Raw genomic sequence first — 15,337 nt, forward strand, 5'->3', positions numbered from 1 at the left:
AATGTACGTAAGTGCATTCTGGGACAGAATGCAAATGATACATACAATGTGAACAATTGCCTCTTTCCCGGCTAGACCCTGGTATAGCCTGGTAATCTCCAGCGAATTGTCTTGAAACAGCGATACACCATTGGCTGGTATTTTGCTGGGATATGAAAGAGGAAGGTGCATACAGCCTGAGTAGACACGTGCTTTCCGGATTTGGCACAAACCGTAATCCAACATCGAACATCTCACCTCATCAACAACACAACGTGACAAAGAACCAATCTGTGATTTTATAATACCCATAACCCGAATATCGAAGTCCTCCATTCCACACCATGCCTAGTGGAAATATCCCAGACGGAACATGGTTCACTGAAGCGTGGGCGGCGGCCTTTGCCATCGGCCCCTATATTGCCTGCCTGATAAGCTCTCCATTCGCATAAGCGATCTAGGTTCGTCCATGGTCAAATGGGTCTGTCCATGTGGAAGCGCTAACTGCTTTGTGGAGCTTAAGCCACGATATAATGATGCATAACGACCATCGGAATTGCAAGTACACCGGAGATACAGCGGCATTCCGAAGACTTCGGGCAGCAAAGCCCAAGGAGATTGTATGATATTGCTTACCTGCTAGGATAATTGGTGTAAGTGGATTAATCACTACATTCACGACAGTGTTCAAAAAGCGCCGAGACTTGGAAGAAGCTCGAGCTCATTTCAATGTCATACCGAACCCCATCACTGATACCGATGACCAGGCCAGTGAGTCGACTCTTCTTAGCGAGTCGGAGCGTCCTTCTTGGTTTGGTCGTGTCTGGCTGGCTCTTTCGAAGATTAAAAAAGCACAAATTTGGAAAGGGGGTTTTTTTGGTTGGAATTACTGCCGGTTTGTACTGTAAATGTGGGCATTCGCCAATCTATCAACACTGTTGATAGGCATTCACTGTGTAACCTCATCGAATTGATTCACGATAAAAGCTATCTAGCATCGTAAGAGTGCGTACGCTGCGCTCGACTCCACTCCAGAGCGACACTGCCCTAAATTATTAGAGATCCAGTGGGTACGTTGTCGATTCGATACCCTCTGGATAAACCAACCCTCCCTGTTGGCGCACCTTATCCATAACTTCCATAATGACGATACTCTCCTCCCAAGGAAGGGTTTCGCTTTCGAGCTTCCCGTCACGCACACAACGAGCAACTTCATCGGCCTCCCAGAACATCCCGCGCGCATCCCCAGGGAAAGGAACATGAACGTCTTGGACGGTTGCTGCCTCGCCTGCCTCGGATTTTGGCACCACTCTGTACCGCTCAGGACGATACGCGGGCCCGAAGATCAAGATACTTCCCTTAGTTCCCTGGATCTGGATAGAAGGTCCAGCAGAGCCGCGGCCGTCGGGGTCTGTTCCTACACGGAAGGCAGTCATTGCCACGGCATGCGAGGTTCGATTGGGGAGGGCGGATGGTGTTGTCGTGGGGAATGTTAGTATCATTGTTGTCTCTTCATCGGATCCAGTCCCAGGATACTTGGACATGTGAGATATGATCTGGGATGGCGCTTTACGCTGATCGCGAGGTAGGGTGTGGTAAAGAATTTGGAAAACCCACGTAAGGGCATAAACACCCACTGTCATCTGTCAGTCACTTATGCTTAGGCTGGTAGGGGGATCATACGGTCAAGCAGGGCGCCACCAGCCAGATCCTTGTTAACCATGCGGTGGTCGCTGTTCCAAGCAGTTTCGGGATCGACACCAATGCTCAAGTCAGAGACAACACGCAGAACCTCGCCGATGGCTCCGGATTGTACGAGTTGTCGGACCTGAATGCTAAGTGGGAAGTACCGGGTCCAAACAGCTTCCATCAAGAAAAGGCCTTTCTTCTGCGCAGTGTCGCACAGGATCTTGGCCTGGGCTGCGTTCACGGTGAAGGCCTTTTCACAAAGAACATGCTTACCGGCTTCCAAAGCAAGCATGGCGTGTTGAAAGTGGTGCGAGTGTGGACTGGCCACATAGACCGCTTGAACATCGGGGTTGTTGACGGCCTCTTTGTAAGAGCCGTATGTCGCACATGGTCCGGGAATCTGGAGTCTTTCGACGAACGAGTCTGCTGAGGACTTGGATGAGGATGATGCTACCGCTACTACAGTGTGTGCAACGTCTGTGACTCCTCTTTTACTTGGATCCAGCAGCAGGTCCCGCACAAAAGCTTCATAGCAAGATTAGTTTTGACTATCGGCGACGGTTAACCGGCAGATTGAATCTTACTCTCTGCGATTCCTCCGGTAGCTGAAGCGACCACAGTCAGTATGACGAAGACGATATCATTCATCAAACTTACCGAGGATTCCCCATCGAAGATTGTAGGCCATGGTGCAGAAAGATCGTTTGCAGCGGACAATGAACCAGGAGAGAAATTCGCGAGAGCCAGGATATTTATCAACGAGATAGATGGCACGACACTGCGGGGTTCTCTCCAGGTGGTCCCGAATCGACCTGCCTCAGTACTGATGCTTGTACTCCGAATGTATTCTTTCTAGCGAAGAATCCGCCGGCCCCACAACAAACCTTGTCCTCGCGTCGACCTTCCTCGCTGCAAATTGCTGACATCAGTCTGTTCCCTTGTGCCTGATTCTTTCCTTCACACATCACCTCACTACGCTGGACAGGAATTTTATTTCATCCAGTCCGCCTTAATTTGCACTCAAGTCGTGTAGGACATTGAGAGTAGTGAATGATGAAATACCCACGATAGCCTTCGTCGGCTACAGCTGGAAAGGGTAGAATGCAACAAACACCAAAGAATGTGGATCGGAAGTCGCCTATGCGTTCTCCGCATGGGTGCTCAAACTGTCGCCGAAGCAAGGTCAAGTGCGATGAGCAAAAGCCAACTTGTACCAGGTGCTGGAAAAAAGACCTACAATGTTCAAGCCCGGTGCAACTGAGATGGGAATCTGCCTACTGTGATCGTGGAGTCGCCTTTGGTAGATCTGGGGTCTGGGGGAAAAGCCCCCCAAAGAAGGGTCAGGGTCAGGGGCAGGGGCAGAAAGATTCCTTCCCCAAGGACACTACATGGCTTGCGACTCCGGCCATCCAACCGTGGTCTTTTGTCAACAGCGACACGCCGTTTATCCAGAGGCTTTTGGAGGAAGAAGACGACCATGCCAAGCGGCATCTCCTGCCGGCCTTTGATGCGAAGGTGGCTATTGGAGAGCAGGGTCGTGGGTTGATATCATCTCCTCGGTCAATAGACATCGACAAAGGGTTTACCACCTTACCATCATCTCCTGGCCTATTTCCGTCGCTGGATGTGGTAGGAAATCGACTGCTGTTCGACTACTATATCAATCAAATATGCCCACGGACGGGACACGGTCCGATGTCGCAATCACCGTTTGCATCAGTGATTCTTCCTTACTGCATATCAGCTCCACCCACAGTGCTGCGAGCAATCCAGGCGCTGGCTGCCTGTCATTGGTCTCAGTACGACCAGCAATATACGAACATCAGCCTACGCCTAAAGTCCCGTGTTCTAGTAGACTTTCGAAAGCAAATCAGTTCTAACCGAAAGGCTCTGGTTTCCAAAGACCCGGAACTCTTGGTGATTGCAATGTTTTTGTGTCTCTTCGATATTGTCGATCACTGCGATCAACAGTGGATTGTTCACCTGCAAGGGGCGAAGGATATCATTCGACTTCGAAAGAAACAACAGCTCTTGATTGATAGCAGTGAAAGCACACAGCAGGATGAAGTATCTTCATTTGTGGAACTTTTCTTTGCGTTCCAGGATGTAATGGGCCGGACTGCCTGTGCGAAAGCGGACCTTTTCGGATCGAGCTATTGGCGTCAAGACGACATGAAAATCAATCCGTGGATGGGATGCAGTCCGGCTCTTGTCTCCATATTATTTTCAGTCATGGACCTCAGTCGGTCACGGAGGGACATGGTCTCGGACGAGGACCAGATGACCTTTAGTATTAGGGCCAACGCGTTGAACAATAAGCTCACACGCCTCCAGCAAGATAATTGTGACCGTGGACAAGACCAGACGATTCAACGGGTCGCCGAGCTGAAGAAACTTGCTTGTATTGTCTTTTTAAATTGCGCATTATTCGGGGGACGGCCATCAGATCCTGTGATCAAGAGTTACATACACAAGACGCTGCAGGAGATCGTTGAGCTGCTAGATTTGGAACCCTCTTGCCACGTTATCTGGCCTCTTTTCGTCGCGGCAGTAGAGCTAGATCCGCTTGATGTTGACCTGCGCTTACGTCCAGATGCTCCATCCATGGACGGAAGAAGGCTTATCTTTGAATTGCTCGAGAAGATGGCCAAAAGCAGTGTTTCCAGTGTGTCTAGGACTCGGGTGGTTATCGAGCAGGTCTGGAAAGCGCGGGACTTCAGTTTATCAAATTCCAGTGAACCGAAGAGGCCTTCTATCTCTGAAGCAAATGACTGGGAGCAGTATGTTGTGCCGATCAGCAATGCTCTGAGTTTGGTATAGATGAACATTGAGTTATCCTGTGGCGCCAATAATCTAATATGTCATGCTGGAGGTCCTTTAGATATCGCATTGATGGCATACTCTACTCTATTCCAGCTTAAACCCCTGTCCTTCAATAACCGCTCGAATCCTCTCTCTCCCATCCTGCTCAAACGGCGCAACCTTAGCAGCAACAAACTCCCCCCATCCCATCCGCCCATTCTTACCCTCCTCAACATAAAACTCCCCAAGCGCACGATCATACGAATGCACATTCTCCATCTGCTCACCCTCCTCCGCCCACCGTTCCATATACACAATATCCCTCATCGGCAACCGCGGCTTAACCCTCCTCCCAGCCTTCCTATCCCGTAAATCCGGATACCCAACCGCCATCCCAAACACGTCCCAAGTGAGCGGCGGCAGATTCAACAGTTTACACATCTCCGCCGCATTATTCCGGATCGCGGCAACATAGCATATCCCTAGCCCCAGGCCCTGCGCGGCAATAGCAACATTCTGCCCGGCAATGGTGGCGTCAACTGTACTCATGATGAACATATCCATGCTATCTAACGCTCTGGCAGGTTGTTGTCCATAGTACGTGGAAAGGGTATGCAGACGCCGCAGGTTAGGGCAGAAGACTAGGAACAGGGGGGCTTGGCGGATGAAGTCTTGATTCCCTGCTAGTATCGCGACACTTGCTTTGTGTTTTGGGTCTTGGATGGCGACTACCGACCAGGTCTGGTATAGGGAGGATGTGGAACCGCTTGAGGCGGCTGTGAGGAGTGTTTCGAGGGTTCCGGCTCGAAGAGGGTCGGGGAGGAACGCGCGGCAGAGTCTGTGGGAGAGGATTGTCTGTAGAGTGTCTGGGATGGGGCTTGAGGGGGTATTGGGTCTGGGAATGTGGAGCATTCAGTGTCCCTGTAGCGTTGCGAGGCGAGGGTGTTTATTTTGGACTCGCACAGATCGTTTCTTAACAAGGCTAATCCGCAGGGGTCTCAAGTCTCTCCCAAGAAACGATCCGACTCATATGCTCTCCACAGCCTTGGCCTGGAGTGTGGGTGTACGCCGTATTCCCCAGATGTGAAATACGAACTTTTGGCAGAGAACTATGGCTGGCAGTTTCCTTCTAGAGGTTATTTCGGCCTTACGATCTCGCACCTATCTTGTGACGGCCGTCTAATATTATTGCAATCGCGCACAGAGTCACTAGATGGACTCTGCTGAAACACCAGCGCCTTCAGCCCACTTCTGGTTTTAATTTGTCTAGAGCAAACACCCACTCCAACGCCTTGTCTCTGCTACTCTCCGCCTCAGCACAGCCACAGGCCCATGGCAAAAGACAGACCTCCAGCCTCAGGACCGCCGATCATGTTCCACTGGGATGAACGAAGATCCACGTGGACGCATCGATATTGAAGGATGATACCAAGAGGACGATCAAAGGATAATGATATATCATTCATGATTGCTTTAGCACCACGAAAAAGTCCACTCTTAGGGTTAAGAGGCCGCTGGTGGGAGGGTGGAGCGCGGGGAAACCAGATCGTCCAGAAGGGTCAGCAGCAGACCCTGACTGAATCAAGGACTCTGTGCCATGATTGCAGCCTGTTTTTCTAAAACCTTGATCATTCCATTCAGAGTTGACCGCCATCAGACTGTGCCTTGAGGGGTTGAGCTTGGTCTCAGCCTTTCGGGTGACCCCTTATTCATGCATGAGGCGAGGCTGAGAATGATGGAAACGCTGACGTGTCTGCGAATCAATTTCCTCAGAAACCCTGCACATTCAGAAACCCCAGCCCTTGGTGGCGCAGTCTGGAATTGGAGGTTAGCCTTGTTGCCTACGTGCGGTAATACATTGTGCGATGTTATGCCATACAATGGAATATGCCGCACTTCCGGGAAGTGCACTCTGTTCCGCCTTGTTTAGCGCATGATTCGCCTTTTTTCAGGCTGAGGAAAAGGCTGCTTGTAGGGTTTGGGCTTTTTCCTTCGAGCAGATTGCGGCATATATAATGCTCCCAGACCCGTCGCGAATTGACAAGGAGAGTACCCGTTGCAAGGCGCCCTGGGTCTTTTCCTTTCCCTCTTCATACTCTATTGTTATTTGACCATATTCCACTGAGTCCCCTACTCGGGGTTCGAAGACTATCTTTTATTCTTCCTGCTGGTTGTTGCCTTTGGCTGATCATGAAGACACATAAATGCCCCCCACATGGGAAATTCACGGTCGGCTGGATAGCAGCGCTTTACACCGAGTACCTGGCCGCTAAACAGGTGCTTGATGTTCAATACGACGACCCTGTCTTTGATGCCTCGAAAGGGGATGTCAACGCCTACACCTTCGGCCGTATCGGAGAACACCATGTGGTGATAGCCACACTCCCTAGCGGGGTATGTGGGACACACCCGGCCGCAGCTGTCTTGAATGGCATGAAAAGCAGCTTTCCGTTGTTGCAGTTTGTGCTCATGGTCGGCGTCGCAGGAGGAGCACCAACAGCGGCAAATGACGTGCGGCTGGGCGACGTAGTAGTTGGAACCAAAATGATCCCTTACTCGGTCAACAAGAGGTACGCCAACGGACCACAGTTCAATGGGGTTCCGATCATGTCGGAGACCAAGCTTTTGTCGGCCACGCACAAAGTTCGAGCCAATATCGCAGAGGCCCACTTGAATCTGGAAAGCATCATCTCGGAGAAATTTGTCGAAACAGAGCAAATCAGAGATATCTTCCAGCGCCCGGACGATAAGTATGACCGTCTGTATCAACCGGGCTACGAACATACCAGCACCTGCGACTGCTTACAGGACGACTCGCTTGCCCTAACCTCATTAGTGGCCAGGCCCTCTCGCAAGCAGTATGATCGCATCAAAGTGCATTGCGGGGCGGTCGGTTCGGCAGACAGCGTGGTAAAGGATGCTACTGAAAGAGACCGGCTGGCTGGCGAGTTTGATCTTCTCTGCTTTGAGATGGAATCTGCTGGCCTGATGGCTGGTTTCCCTTGTCTTCCGATTCGAGGCATCTGCGACTACTCCGACTCGCACAAGAACAAAAGATGGCAAGGATATGCTGCGGCCATTGCTGCTGTCTTTGCACTGAGCCTCCTTCTCACGGTCCCGTACGAAGATTCGCAGGCCAAAGGAAATGATATCGATACAGAGGCTTTGCGCCAGCATATTGATCTTGTAGTCCAAACTGTCATGCGAGTCGCGTTCCCTCCTGCGGATGGACGCAGTTTGACGCTGGATGATGCAGGGGCGGCCATGGAGGAGATCCGAGATACCGTCCGAAAACTCACCCTTCTGTCCGAAACAAGTGCTCAAAATCTCAAAAATCTCAACTCCGCGAATGAAGCTGCAATGAATGCTACCAAAAGCCGGCTGAACGATATTGAGGCCTTGCAAAATAACATGGAGAAGTTACTGAACGAGCTACGTGCGAAGATTGAGAAACAGCAAGAGAAAAGTCCGCAGGAGGAAAGAAAAGAGTGGGAGAGCCTCAAGAACGATGCACAAAAGGACATTATATCCTTGAGAGAGAGAACCAAATTCACCACAGACGCCCTACACTCTACCGCGGCGACCATTAATAACGTCGCCACTGTCACGAATAATCCTGGGCTTGCCGCAACCGGCCGAAAAATTGATGCCACCGAAAGTATGGTGCGGACGCTTTTCAATGGAATTGGTTCCTTCAGAAACGCAACGTCCTCGCCTGCGAATAGCAGATCAACCCCGGCTGCAAACCGCCAGGGCAGAACGGCTTCAACAAGAATAACCGCGAGACCGAGAGGCGTCCTGGCCCCCCCACCACCAAATATGGGAGTGCGTGCAGCCCCGACAAGCACGAATACGACACCAGGAAGACCACGCCTCCCGCCACGAAATGGGACCCCGGGCATAACACGACCGGATATCAACCCAGCGCGTCCTCCACTGCCCCCTCGGGGTCCTTCTACTACGACTTCGATAAGGGAGAATCGGCCAGTTTTGCCGCCACGACCAGCTTCATCCCCGTTGACGAGAGACGAAACGGAATCCTATACATCTGACGGGCTTGGGCGCGTATTGTTACCCCCATCTCCGCCCATTCACACGCCAAGTACAGAACGGTCATTGTCGTCCTTGGTATGTCATTACATGCTTATGATCACAGATGATAAGAACAGTGCTAACAGTCGTAATGTTGCCAGCAACCTAACTTGACAGGCACCCACTCTAGTGATATGTCGACCTCGTCACCTTCGCCCGCTACACCTCCATCGTCGCCCCCAAGCGTGTCGGACACTCGACCTCCAAGACCTTTCAAACCTCCGCGCCTTCAATCAGGGACTTTTTCTAGTGCACATATCTCTAGTAGCCATCGGGCTCCCGATACAGTGATAGGTCCTATGGGTCGACGATCAACTTCAGTTGAGCGGGAGACCGATGTTGATTAGTTCATACGTCGGTTATTTCTTCCCGGTCCTTGGAATATGGAGCGCAGTTTTGGGTGTGCGGGTGCGGAGACCCAAGTAATCTCCCACGAACCCTACCACATGCTTCCATCATCATGATAGCTTCATGAATATTTTCTTGGGGATACCCCAGGTTGACCAAACGTCTCTGGATGCTCCGGCCCTAGAACTCGACCATGGACCTCCAATACCTGCACTTCCAGCTCCTCTACCTCCTTCCCAAGTCTCTGGTTTTTATATGTAGCTGCCAGGTTGTCAGCCGCGAGGGAAGTAACGTAATTCCCGGGTGATCGGGCCACCTCGTCAAATTCCCACGTGTCAAATTATTGAAGCTATTCAAACAGCAAGCACTTGAGAATAGGCCGGCGTTGACTACGATGGAATCTAGGATTTCCACTTAGAGTTATTCTAGGAGGGGACCACCCTGTTATTCTTATACATGTCCGCCTGTCACATCCAGAATCATCGACATACCCTAAATAAATCGTGGGATACTCGGAGATGTGCTAGTTCTCCTTAAGCAAGGAAGACGGCATCCAGTCGGATAACGTGATTGTTAGTCTACCTAAAGGGGGAGGCGTTCCTTGGTGTATAATTACAATTTCTAAATAAGGCCACAAACGAAGCAAACCGAGAGAGATGAGGGAGCGGGGGCTAAATAAGAATAAGAATAAGATGATGATGATGATGATGATAATACTAATGATCACTTTGGTGTGTCGGAGGTTTGGCGTCCGTTCTTCAGGCACTTTAAACTTGATCATGCTGGTCCGTATGTTCAGCACCTCCAGTCGTGGTAATAGACCCTGTCAATTGCTCCATATGTTCAAATCGATCTGAGCTGAAGGTCTGGGCCCATTTGTGAACCCGGTCAGTCGAATACTCAACAATCGTTGTGTTAAGGCATCTTACGCGGGCGTATAACAGGATCCCGGATTCTATATCGCGGTTGGGGGTGCGATTCTGGGAGAAAAAAATGTGCAGAAGCTCTGGAAGAGACGGCAGAGAGGTATGATTTGATTGTTGATGGAATGATCGATTGGTCACCGATTGAAACGGGGGGCAAGATTCACGGGGACGAAGGGAAGGGGGATCGCTTTGGTCAGTCTCGGGGTTGTGATGACGGTTATGGCCTGGAGGGAATTAACAGCTGGGATTAGGATGTGGAGATGGAAGTTGGACGGGTTAGAAGTTTACCTGGCCGTGTTTGGTGTCGGATTATGCAACACACTGCAGGAACGCAGGCGACAAATAAAGCGAATAGAGCTATGATTGCTTCCGCTGATAAGGACATTCTCGTCGGAAACGTTGGTTGCGATGTTGGATGCGGGAAACGAACGGATGCATTGGGTTTACTGCCTTTTATCATAAAGGGTTCTACAGATTCTACAGAACCCACGAAAACCGGCGTCCATTGTGAATTGATCTTAATCCCTGCTACAATGAAGACGGACAGAGAGGAGTCGCACTTCTGGCTTGAGCGAATTGGCAGCACACACAGCATGTGGGTGGCTGAGCATTTGCCCATGCGGTGGAGCCAGAGTCGCCAGAGAACCCCGCGACTGGTGCAGGCCAGAAGTGCGACCCACCTCGATGTACGATGTATAAGGCTGTGAGCTCCTGACCAGCAGTCCCCCTGCTTGGGCAAGGGGAAGGAGGGAATATAAGAAGGCTCTGGCTCTCTGATCAAGTAGTTCACCATCGAGCTTTCTATTCAACCCTGAAATTTAATCACAGCCTTCTGTCCTCCACGAAATCCGAAAATGAGTCTGTCCGACCACAAAGATACCATCCAACGGCTTTACGTCGACCAAGACCTGACTCTCGACGAGCTGATGAGCTCCATGCAGAGGGATTTCGGCATTCGTGCGAGGTATGTCTGCTATCCCAGACCGATTCCATTACAGCCGTCCCCACTGACATTTATCGGTTGGATAGCAAGGACACCTACAAACGTCATTTCAAGAAATGGGACCTGCGTAAAAACAACAATTGCGATTTCTACGTCTGGGCCAGCCATCGCATTGAAAAGCGCAGCCATGCGAACCCCAAGAAGAAGACCAAGATCCGCTTGAACGGAAAAACGATCGATGAGAAAACTATTCAGAAGAATATCCCGCGGCAGGTGTCGAGTTATGCTCAAGCACGCGCGGCAGGTCAGTAATTTAAGCCCGACTGATATAGGTATCCGGCATATACTGACATTCTCCAGCTGCAAGCCCAGCAACGCCTCAAGGCTACAGCATCGAAACGCCTGCTGGTTCGACCCCGGGTCAGGGCCAAGAGACTCCGGCGACACCAAGCGAGATCCCATCCTCGAGCCAACCTGCGTCACTTCAAAGTGACATAACAGACAAAGGAGACCCGACCGAAATCAAATTGATTGCTGAAGTCATGCAAGACTGTGGGTCTTTCCTCTCTCTATGGGGTAAAATGAATGTGTCTACCTCTCGGAAGAATCTGGGTCAACTATATACTTCAGTTGCTGAGCGGATCATTACGGACACTTGGGATCTCCAATCGCATCCCCGTCATACACCTCGTCTTCTGCCAGTTCTAGGATTCGACGTGTTGCACTCCTCATACCAAGATAACTTTGAACGAGTCCAGCTACAGCTACGGGATTTACCGCCGGATATTTACGCTGATACCGTCCGTGCTGCGAGGTTCATCGCATCGGCAAAAGGCTGCGTCAGTGCGGCAGCAGCCCTATTTGACAATCAGATCAAGCTAGATTCTCGTGACTCCAATGGACAGACATGCCTTGGGTTATCTGTACTTCATAATCACCCAGCGATGGTTTCATTTCTCATCGCCCGAGGATCAAATGTCAATAATAGACGCCGCGACGGCCACACGGTGTGGACTCAGATTTGTGTATCGGAAGAGCATGAAACAGTCTCTCAGATTTTGATCAATGCCGGTGCCAATGTGAATACCACAGTTAATTCCGTCAACGATCTTTACATCTCTGCCGCTGGTGGTCATATCGATGACGTCCGTCTTCTGCTTCGACGAGGGATGAACCCATCCATTAAAACGTCTTGCCTGTGGGCTCCGCTAGTAAGCTTCAACCCCCGAGACGGTGCCTATCTTATCTCATAATGGTACTAAGAGCTGACCTGAATAACTTAGCATTGGGCTGCATCAATCGAGGTCGTGAAGGCTCTTGTTGAAGCGGGGGCGGATGTGAATACGCGTTCTGATACTGGGGCGACACCACTTACAACTATTGGGAAACATCCTGGTGAAACCAGGGATTACTTCATACAGCACGGTGCTGTGTCCGAACCTCAGCACACCACCAAACCTCGGAGAAGACGTCCATCTTCCAGGCCGTCTTCGTCCACTACCTCTAGATCAAACGAAGAACAAACCAAACCAACCAGAATGGGCGCCGGGCCTCCCCAGTCTTTGGATAGTACAGATTTTGTACGTCCAAGCCACCCATCACCAACAAGAACTTCCGATCCCACTTGGCCTTTCCACAGTCCATCCTCCCGATATCCTGAACCTACCTTGAGTCTGTGGCCTTCTGCCGCTTCGACAGGGGTTAATATGGACTCACCTTCCATCACTTCTCGGCGTCAGACATCGATGCCTGGAGTTGATGGCAATTTGCTTCTTAATGACCCTCCAATGCCCTCGCCGCGTTGGTGAGTGTAATCTACATACTCATATCTGGTTTTGACATTTCTTTTGTTGGGGTACTTCGGGATTGAGTGTTAATGTTATGTTGATCTTTCTCACTGTCGGGGGCGGTGAGGTTGGCGTGGACCTACCGTGCTTAATCATCTGGTACCTGGACCCACCTGGCACCCGATTTCTCTTATACACTACGGATAATATTTCCCTATACCCCTTTAATAGAAGTAGTGTCACGGCCTGCCAAGACCATGCCACGTGACGCGTACCATGTGACCCCTGTAGACTGTCAACCCGTGGAGGTCGGATCCACGCTTAGTCATGCCAAGATCCAGCACCTCGCTCTATTGAATTGCTCTATCAAATTGCTACGTCAACTTGCTATATCAAATGGATAGAGAAACCAGGTGCAATATCCTGAATAGGAAGGACCTGAAGCCATTAGAAAGCTATATAAACCTCCTAGATAGTTATTCTTTAGAGGATCAAGCCTCAATTCAATCTAGCTTCTATAGCGATTCGATTCCTGCTGAGTAATCCTCCATTAGACGCTCCGTAGCTCACATAGACCACTGCCGGTCTGTCTATATAGCAAGGCCTGGCTAGTAACTACCAACTATTATACTACTGATAGTTGGCATCATTCAGTGCCTTACAAGGATCTCAAGCTAGTCTAGAATCTATAATTCGTTAATCGGTTACATGGTTTAACTCAGAATCTCACTGACCTTTTGGTCACTACTTACAGAGTGCAACATGCTAACGACATCCGTGGTTGAAAATAATGGTCTATATCCTGTACTATCCAGCGTAGGTTTAGATACCTCAGCCTCAAAATCAACTGTCATAGCTCCACAGCAAAACGCTCCCTAAGCCACCCTCCGTAAGCATAGAAGAAATATGGCACTGGAAGGAAAGCCACGCCTATAAAACCCAGGACGCTATTCCCCCACCCAAGTCCCAGGTCTGCATACAAGGACGGCCCCGCCAATGGAATAAAAGCCGCGCAAAGAAGCCGAAGAACCACATTCGCAGCCAAAGCAGACGCAGCAGCCTCAGGGCCAAAGGCATCCAACAGATACAGCTGTATCGGCATTGCAACCCAGAGAAACCCGAATCCAAAGAACAAGGTGCCGAGGATAGGCACGATCCAATGCGTCTGCTTCTCGGCTGCCCAGCCATACCAGAAGATGCCGACAGGCACAGTGGGCATGACCCACATCATGGGCTTTAGGCGTCCTTCGGGTTTGGGCGAATCCCCAAGTGCCTTGTGCATCCTGTCGCTCACGGTAGCGAAGACTACGAGAGAAACGGCCATTCCGATTCCGACGCCGAGATATGCCAGGCCTGAAATTCCGGCGGAGAAGTGATATTGTTCCTCAAAGACCGAGGGAAAGGTGGTGAAGAGCAGAAAGAGAAGGCCGAAGACGAACGCACACAGGAGGGAAAGGAGCAGCACGATGGGCGAGAGGAGGAGAAGCTTTGTTGGTCGAGTAATGGCGCGGATGAAGAGCTCGCGAGGGGCCAGACCTCGATCCATCTTTGAAACGAGAGCAGTGTTGCCGGTTTCTTTCCGCAGACGCGCAGCCTTCCATTCCAGCAGTACAGCGGCATTGGTCTCATGCAGTAAGAAGATTGACATGATAAAAAATACTCCTGCCTAGCTCAACGTCAGCAACCCGAGAATAGTAGGGTTACGCTCTACTCACTAGGATTACGATGATCCAAAACGTCCACCGCCAGCCAATTGATTCAGAAACGAAACCACCAACAATTGGGCCCAACACCTGAGAACAACGGTCAGTGTCATGGGGTTTGCATGGGGTATTCCACCTACTGGTCCCAGAAGAGGCCCCATGAAAAATACAGACATCGCCCTCCCACGCTGGGCCGGCGGGACCACGTCCGCAACGGTCCCTCCGCCAACAGTCAATGGGCCCGAAGCAGCACACCCAGCAAGGAATCGGAAGACGAGAAACATGCCAGTGTTCTTACCCAGCGCACATCCCACGACGAAACCAATGTAAATGACATTGCAGGTGTGGTACACCACAAGGCGTCCGTACAGTTCGGATAGCGGCGCAATGAACATGGGCCCAAGCGCGAAGCCGCAAAGGTAAATGGAAACAGTGAGACTGGACACGGTGGAACTTGTGATATGGAACTCCTGAGCAAGCGCGGCAGCTCCAGGTGCAAACATTGTGGCGGCGAGGTTTCTGTATACGTAGTAGGTAGTCAGTACGGATTTACTTCAAGCGAGCGCAGGACTGCCTTACGCAGTGAGCAGGAAAGCACTGGCCAGGCCGACTTGGGTCAATCGTCTCCATGCTGGCCAGTTCCGCGGGTTTTGGGGATCGTCTGGCCCATCCCAGTCGACGACATTATCCTTCGTCTCTTGTTCAATTGCTGTTCGGTCAGGCTCGCTACGGCCATCGTCCGATATAACTGGTTTCTCGTGGGCGGATTCCAAATCAGCCATGGTACTTGGTCGGGGGTGATGTAGCTCCCAGATATTGGCGGGCCTGCTTGATATATATTGGAAGAAACAGTAGGCGGCCCAACAATGCTCGGATGACGAGGGCCGCGTAGAAGAGCCATGGCTAGTTGTTTGGGCAAGGGATAACTCCGCCGGCTATTAACTCCGAAAAGTAATGCGTAAATACGAAGTAAATCAGGAGGTTGCTTAATCGACGGGGAGGCATCGTGGGTGGCGCACGGACGGTCGACGCGGAGGGTGAAGCGGAGGGTGGGCGGACGGTCGGAGG

At 51.0% G+C, this 15,337-nt stretch overlaps 7 protein-coding genes across 7 annotated transcripts; 3 read left to right on the forward strand and 4 right to left on the reverse strand.

The window, feature by feature from the left end:
- Positions 1-848: 848 nt before the first annotated feature.
- On the reverse strand, positions 849-2,480 carry ASPVEDRAFT_44663 (Gfo/Idh/MocA family protein). Its single transcript, XM_040813104.1, has 4 exons — positions 2,326-2,480; positions 2,253-2,273; positions 1,663-2,193; positions 849-1,615 (listed from the first exon to the last, which is right to left on the reverse strand). The coding sequence occupies exons 1-4, from the start codon at positions 2,354-2,356 to the stop codon at positions 1,035-1,037; spliced, it is 1,164 nt and encodes a 387-aa protein (XP_040670901.1). The 5' UTR covers positions 2,357-2,480; the 3' UTR covers positions 849-1,034.
- A 328-nt stretch (positions 2,481-2,808) lies between these two features.
- ASPVEDRAFT_55133 (Zn(II)2Cys6 transcription factor) lies at positions 2,809-4,488 on the forward strand (the record flags this gene model as incomplete). Its single annotated transcript, XM_040815028.1, has 1 exon — positions 2,809-4,488. One exon carries the CDS (start codon positions 2,809-2,811, stop codon positions 4,486-4,488), a length of 1,680 nt encoding a protein of 559 aa, XP_040670902.1.
- ASPVEDRAFT_44665 (uncharacterized protein) lies at positions 4,377-5,596 on the reverse strand. The gene has a single exon (XM_040813105.1). It carries the CDS (start codon positions 5,380-5,382, stop codon positions 4,576-4,578), a length of 807 nt encoding a protein of 268 aa, XP_040670903.1. The 5' UTR covers positions 5,383-5,596; the 3' UTR covers positions 4,377-4,575.
- Positions 5,597-6,530: 934 nt separating this feature from the next.
- On the forward strand, positions 6,531-9,171 carry ASPVEDRAFT_833729 (uncharacterized protein). Its single transcript, XM_040817369.1, has 2 exons — positions 6,531-8,598; positions 8,664-9,171. Exons 1-2 carry the CDS (start codon positions 6,661-6,663, stop codon positions 8,907-8,909), a joined length of 2,184 nt encoding a protein of 727 aa, XP_040670904.1. The 5' UTR covers positions 6,531-6,660; the 3' UTR covers positions 8,910-9,171.
- A 400-nt stretch (positions 9,172-9,571) lies between these two features.
- On the reverse strand, positions 9,572-10,348 carry ASPVEDRAFT_44666 (uncharacterized protein). Its single transcript, XM_040813106.1, has 3 exons — positions 10,125-10,348; positions 9,840-10,060; positions 9,572-9,776 (listed from the first exon to the last, which is right to left on the reverse strand). The coding sequence occupies exons 1-3, from the start codon at positions 10,219-10,221 to the stop codon at positions 9,678-9,680; spliced, it is 417 nt and encodes a 138-aa protein (XP_040670905.1). The 5' UTR covers positions 10,222-10,348; the 3' UTR covers positions 9,572-9,677.
- A 167-nt stretch (positions 10,349-10,515) lies between these two features.
- Positions 10,516-12,126, forward strand: ASPVEDRAFT_834168 (uncharacterized protein). The gene is made up of 3 exons (XM_040817380.1): positions 10,516-10,800; positions 10,866-11,083; positions 11,140-12,126. The coding sequence occupies exons 1-3, from the start codon at positions 10,691-10,693 to the stop codon at positions 12,030-12,032; spliced, it is 1,221 nt and encodes a 406-aa protein (XP_040670906.1). The 5' UTR covers positions 10,516-10,690; the 3' UTR covers positions 12,033-12,126.
- A 1,118-nt stretch (positions 12,127-13,244) lies between these two features.
- Positions 13,245-15,202, reverse strand: ASPVEDRAFT_44671 (MFS transporter). The gene is made up of 4 exons (XM_040813108.1): positions 14,849-15,202; positions 14,410-14,788; positions 14,282-14,359; positions 13,245-14,232 (listed from the first exon to the last, which is right to left on the reverse strand). The coding sequence occupies exons 1-4, from the start codon at positions 15,049-15,051 to the stop codon at positions 13,417-13,419; spliced, it is 1,476 nt and encodes a 491-aa protein (XP_040670907.1). The 5' UTR covers positions 15,052-15,202; the 3' UTR covers positions 13,245-13,416.
- Positions 15,203-15,337: the final 135 nt, after the last annotated feature.

The sequence above is a fragment of the Aspergillus versicolor genome (assembly GCF_001890125.1).
Source record: "Aspergillus versicolor CBS 583.65 unplaced genomic scaffold ASPVEscaffold_8, whole genome shotgun sequence".
Lineage (NCBI taxonomy): Eukaryota > Fungi > Ascomycota > Eurotiomycetes > Eurotiales > Aspergillaceae > Aspergillus > Aspergillus versicolor.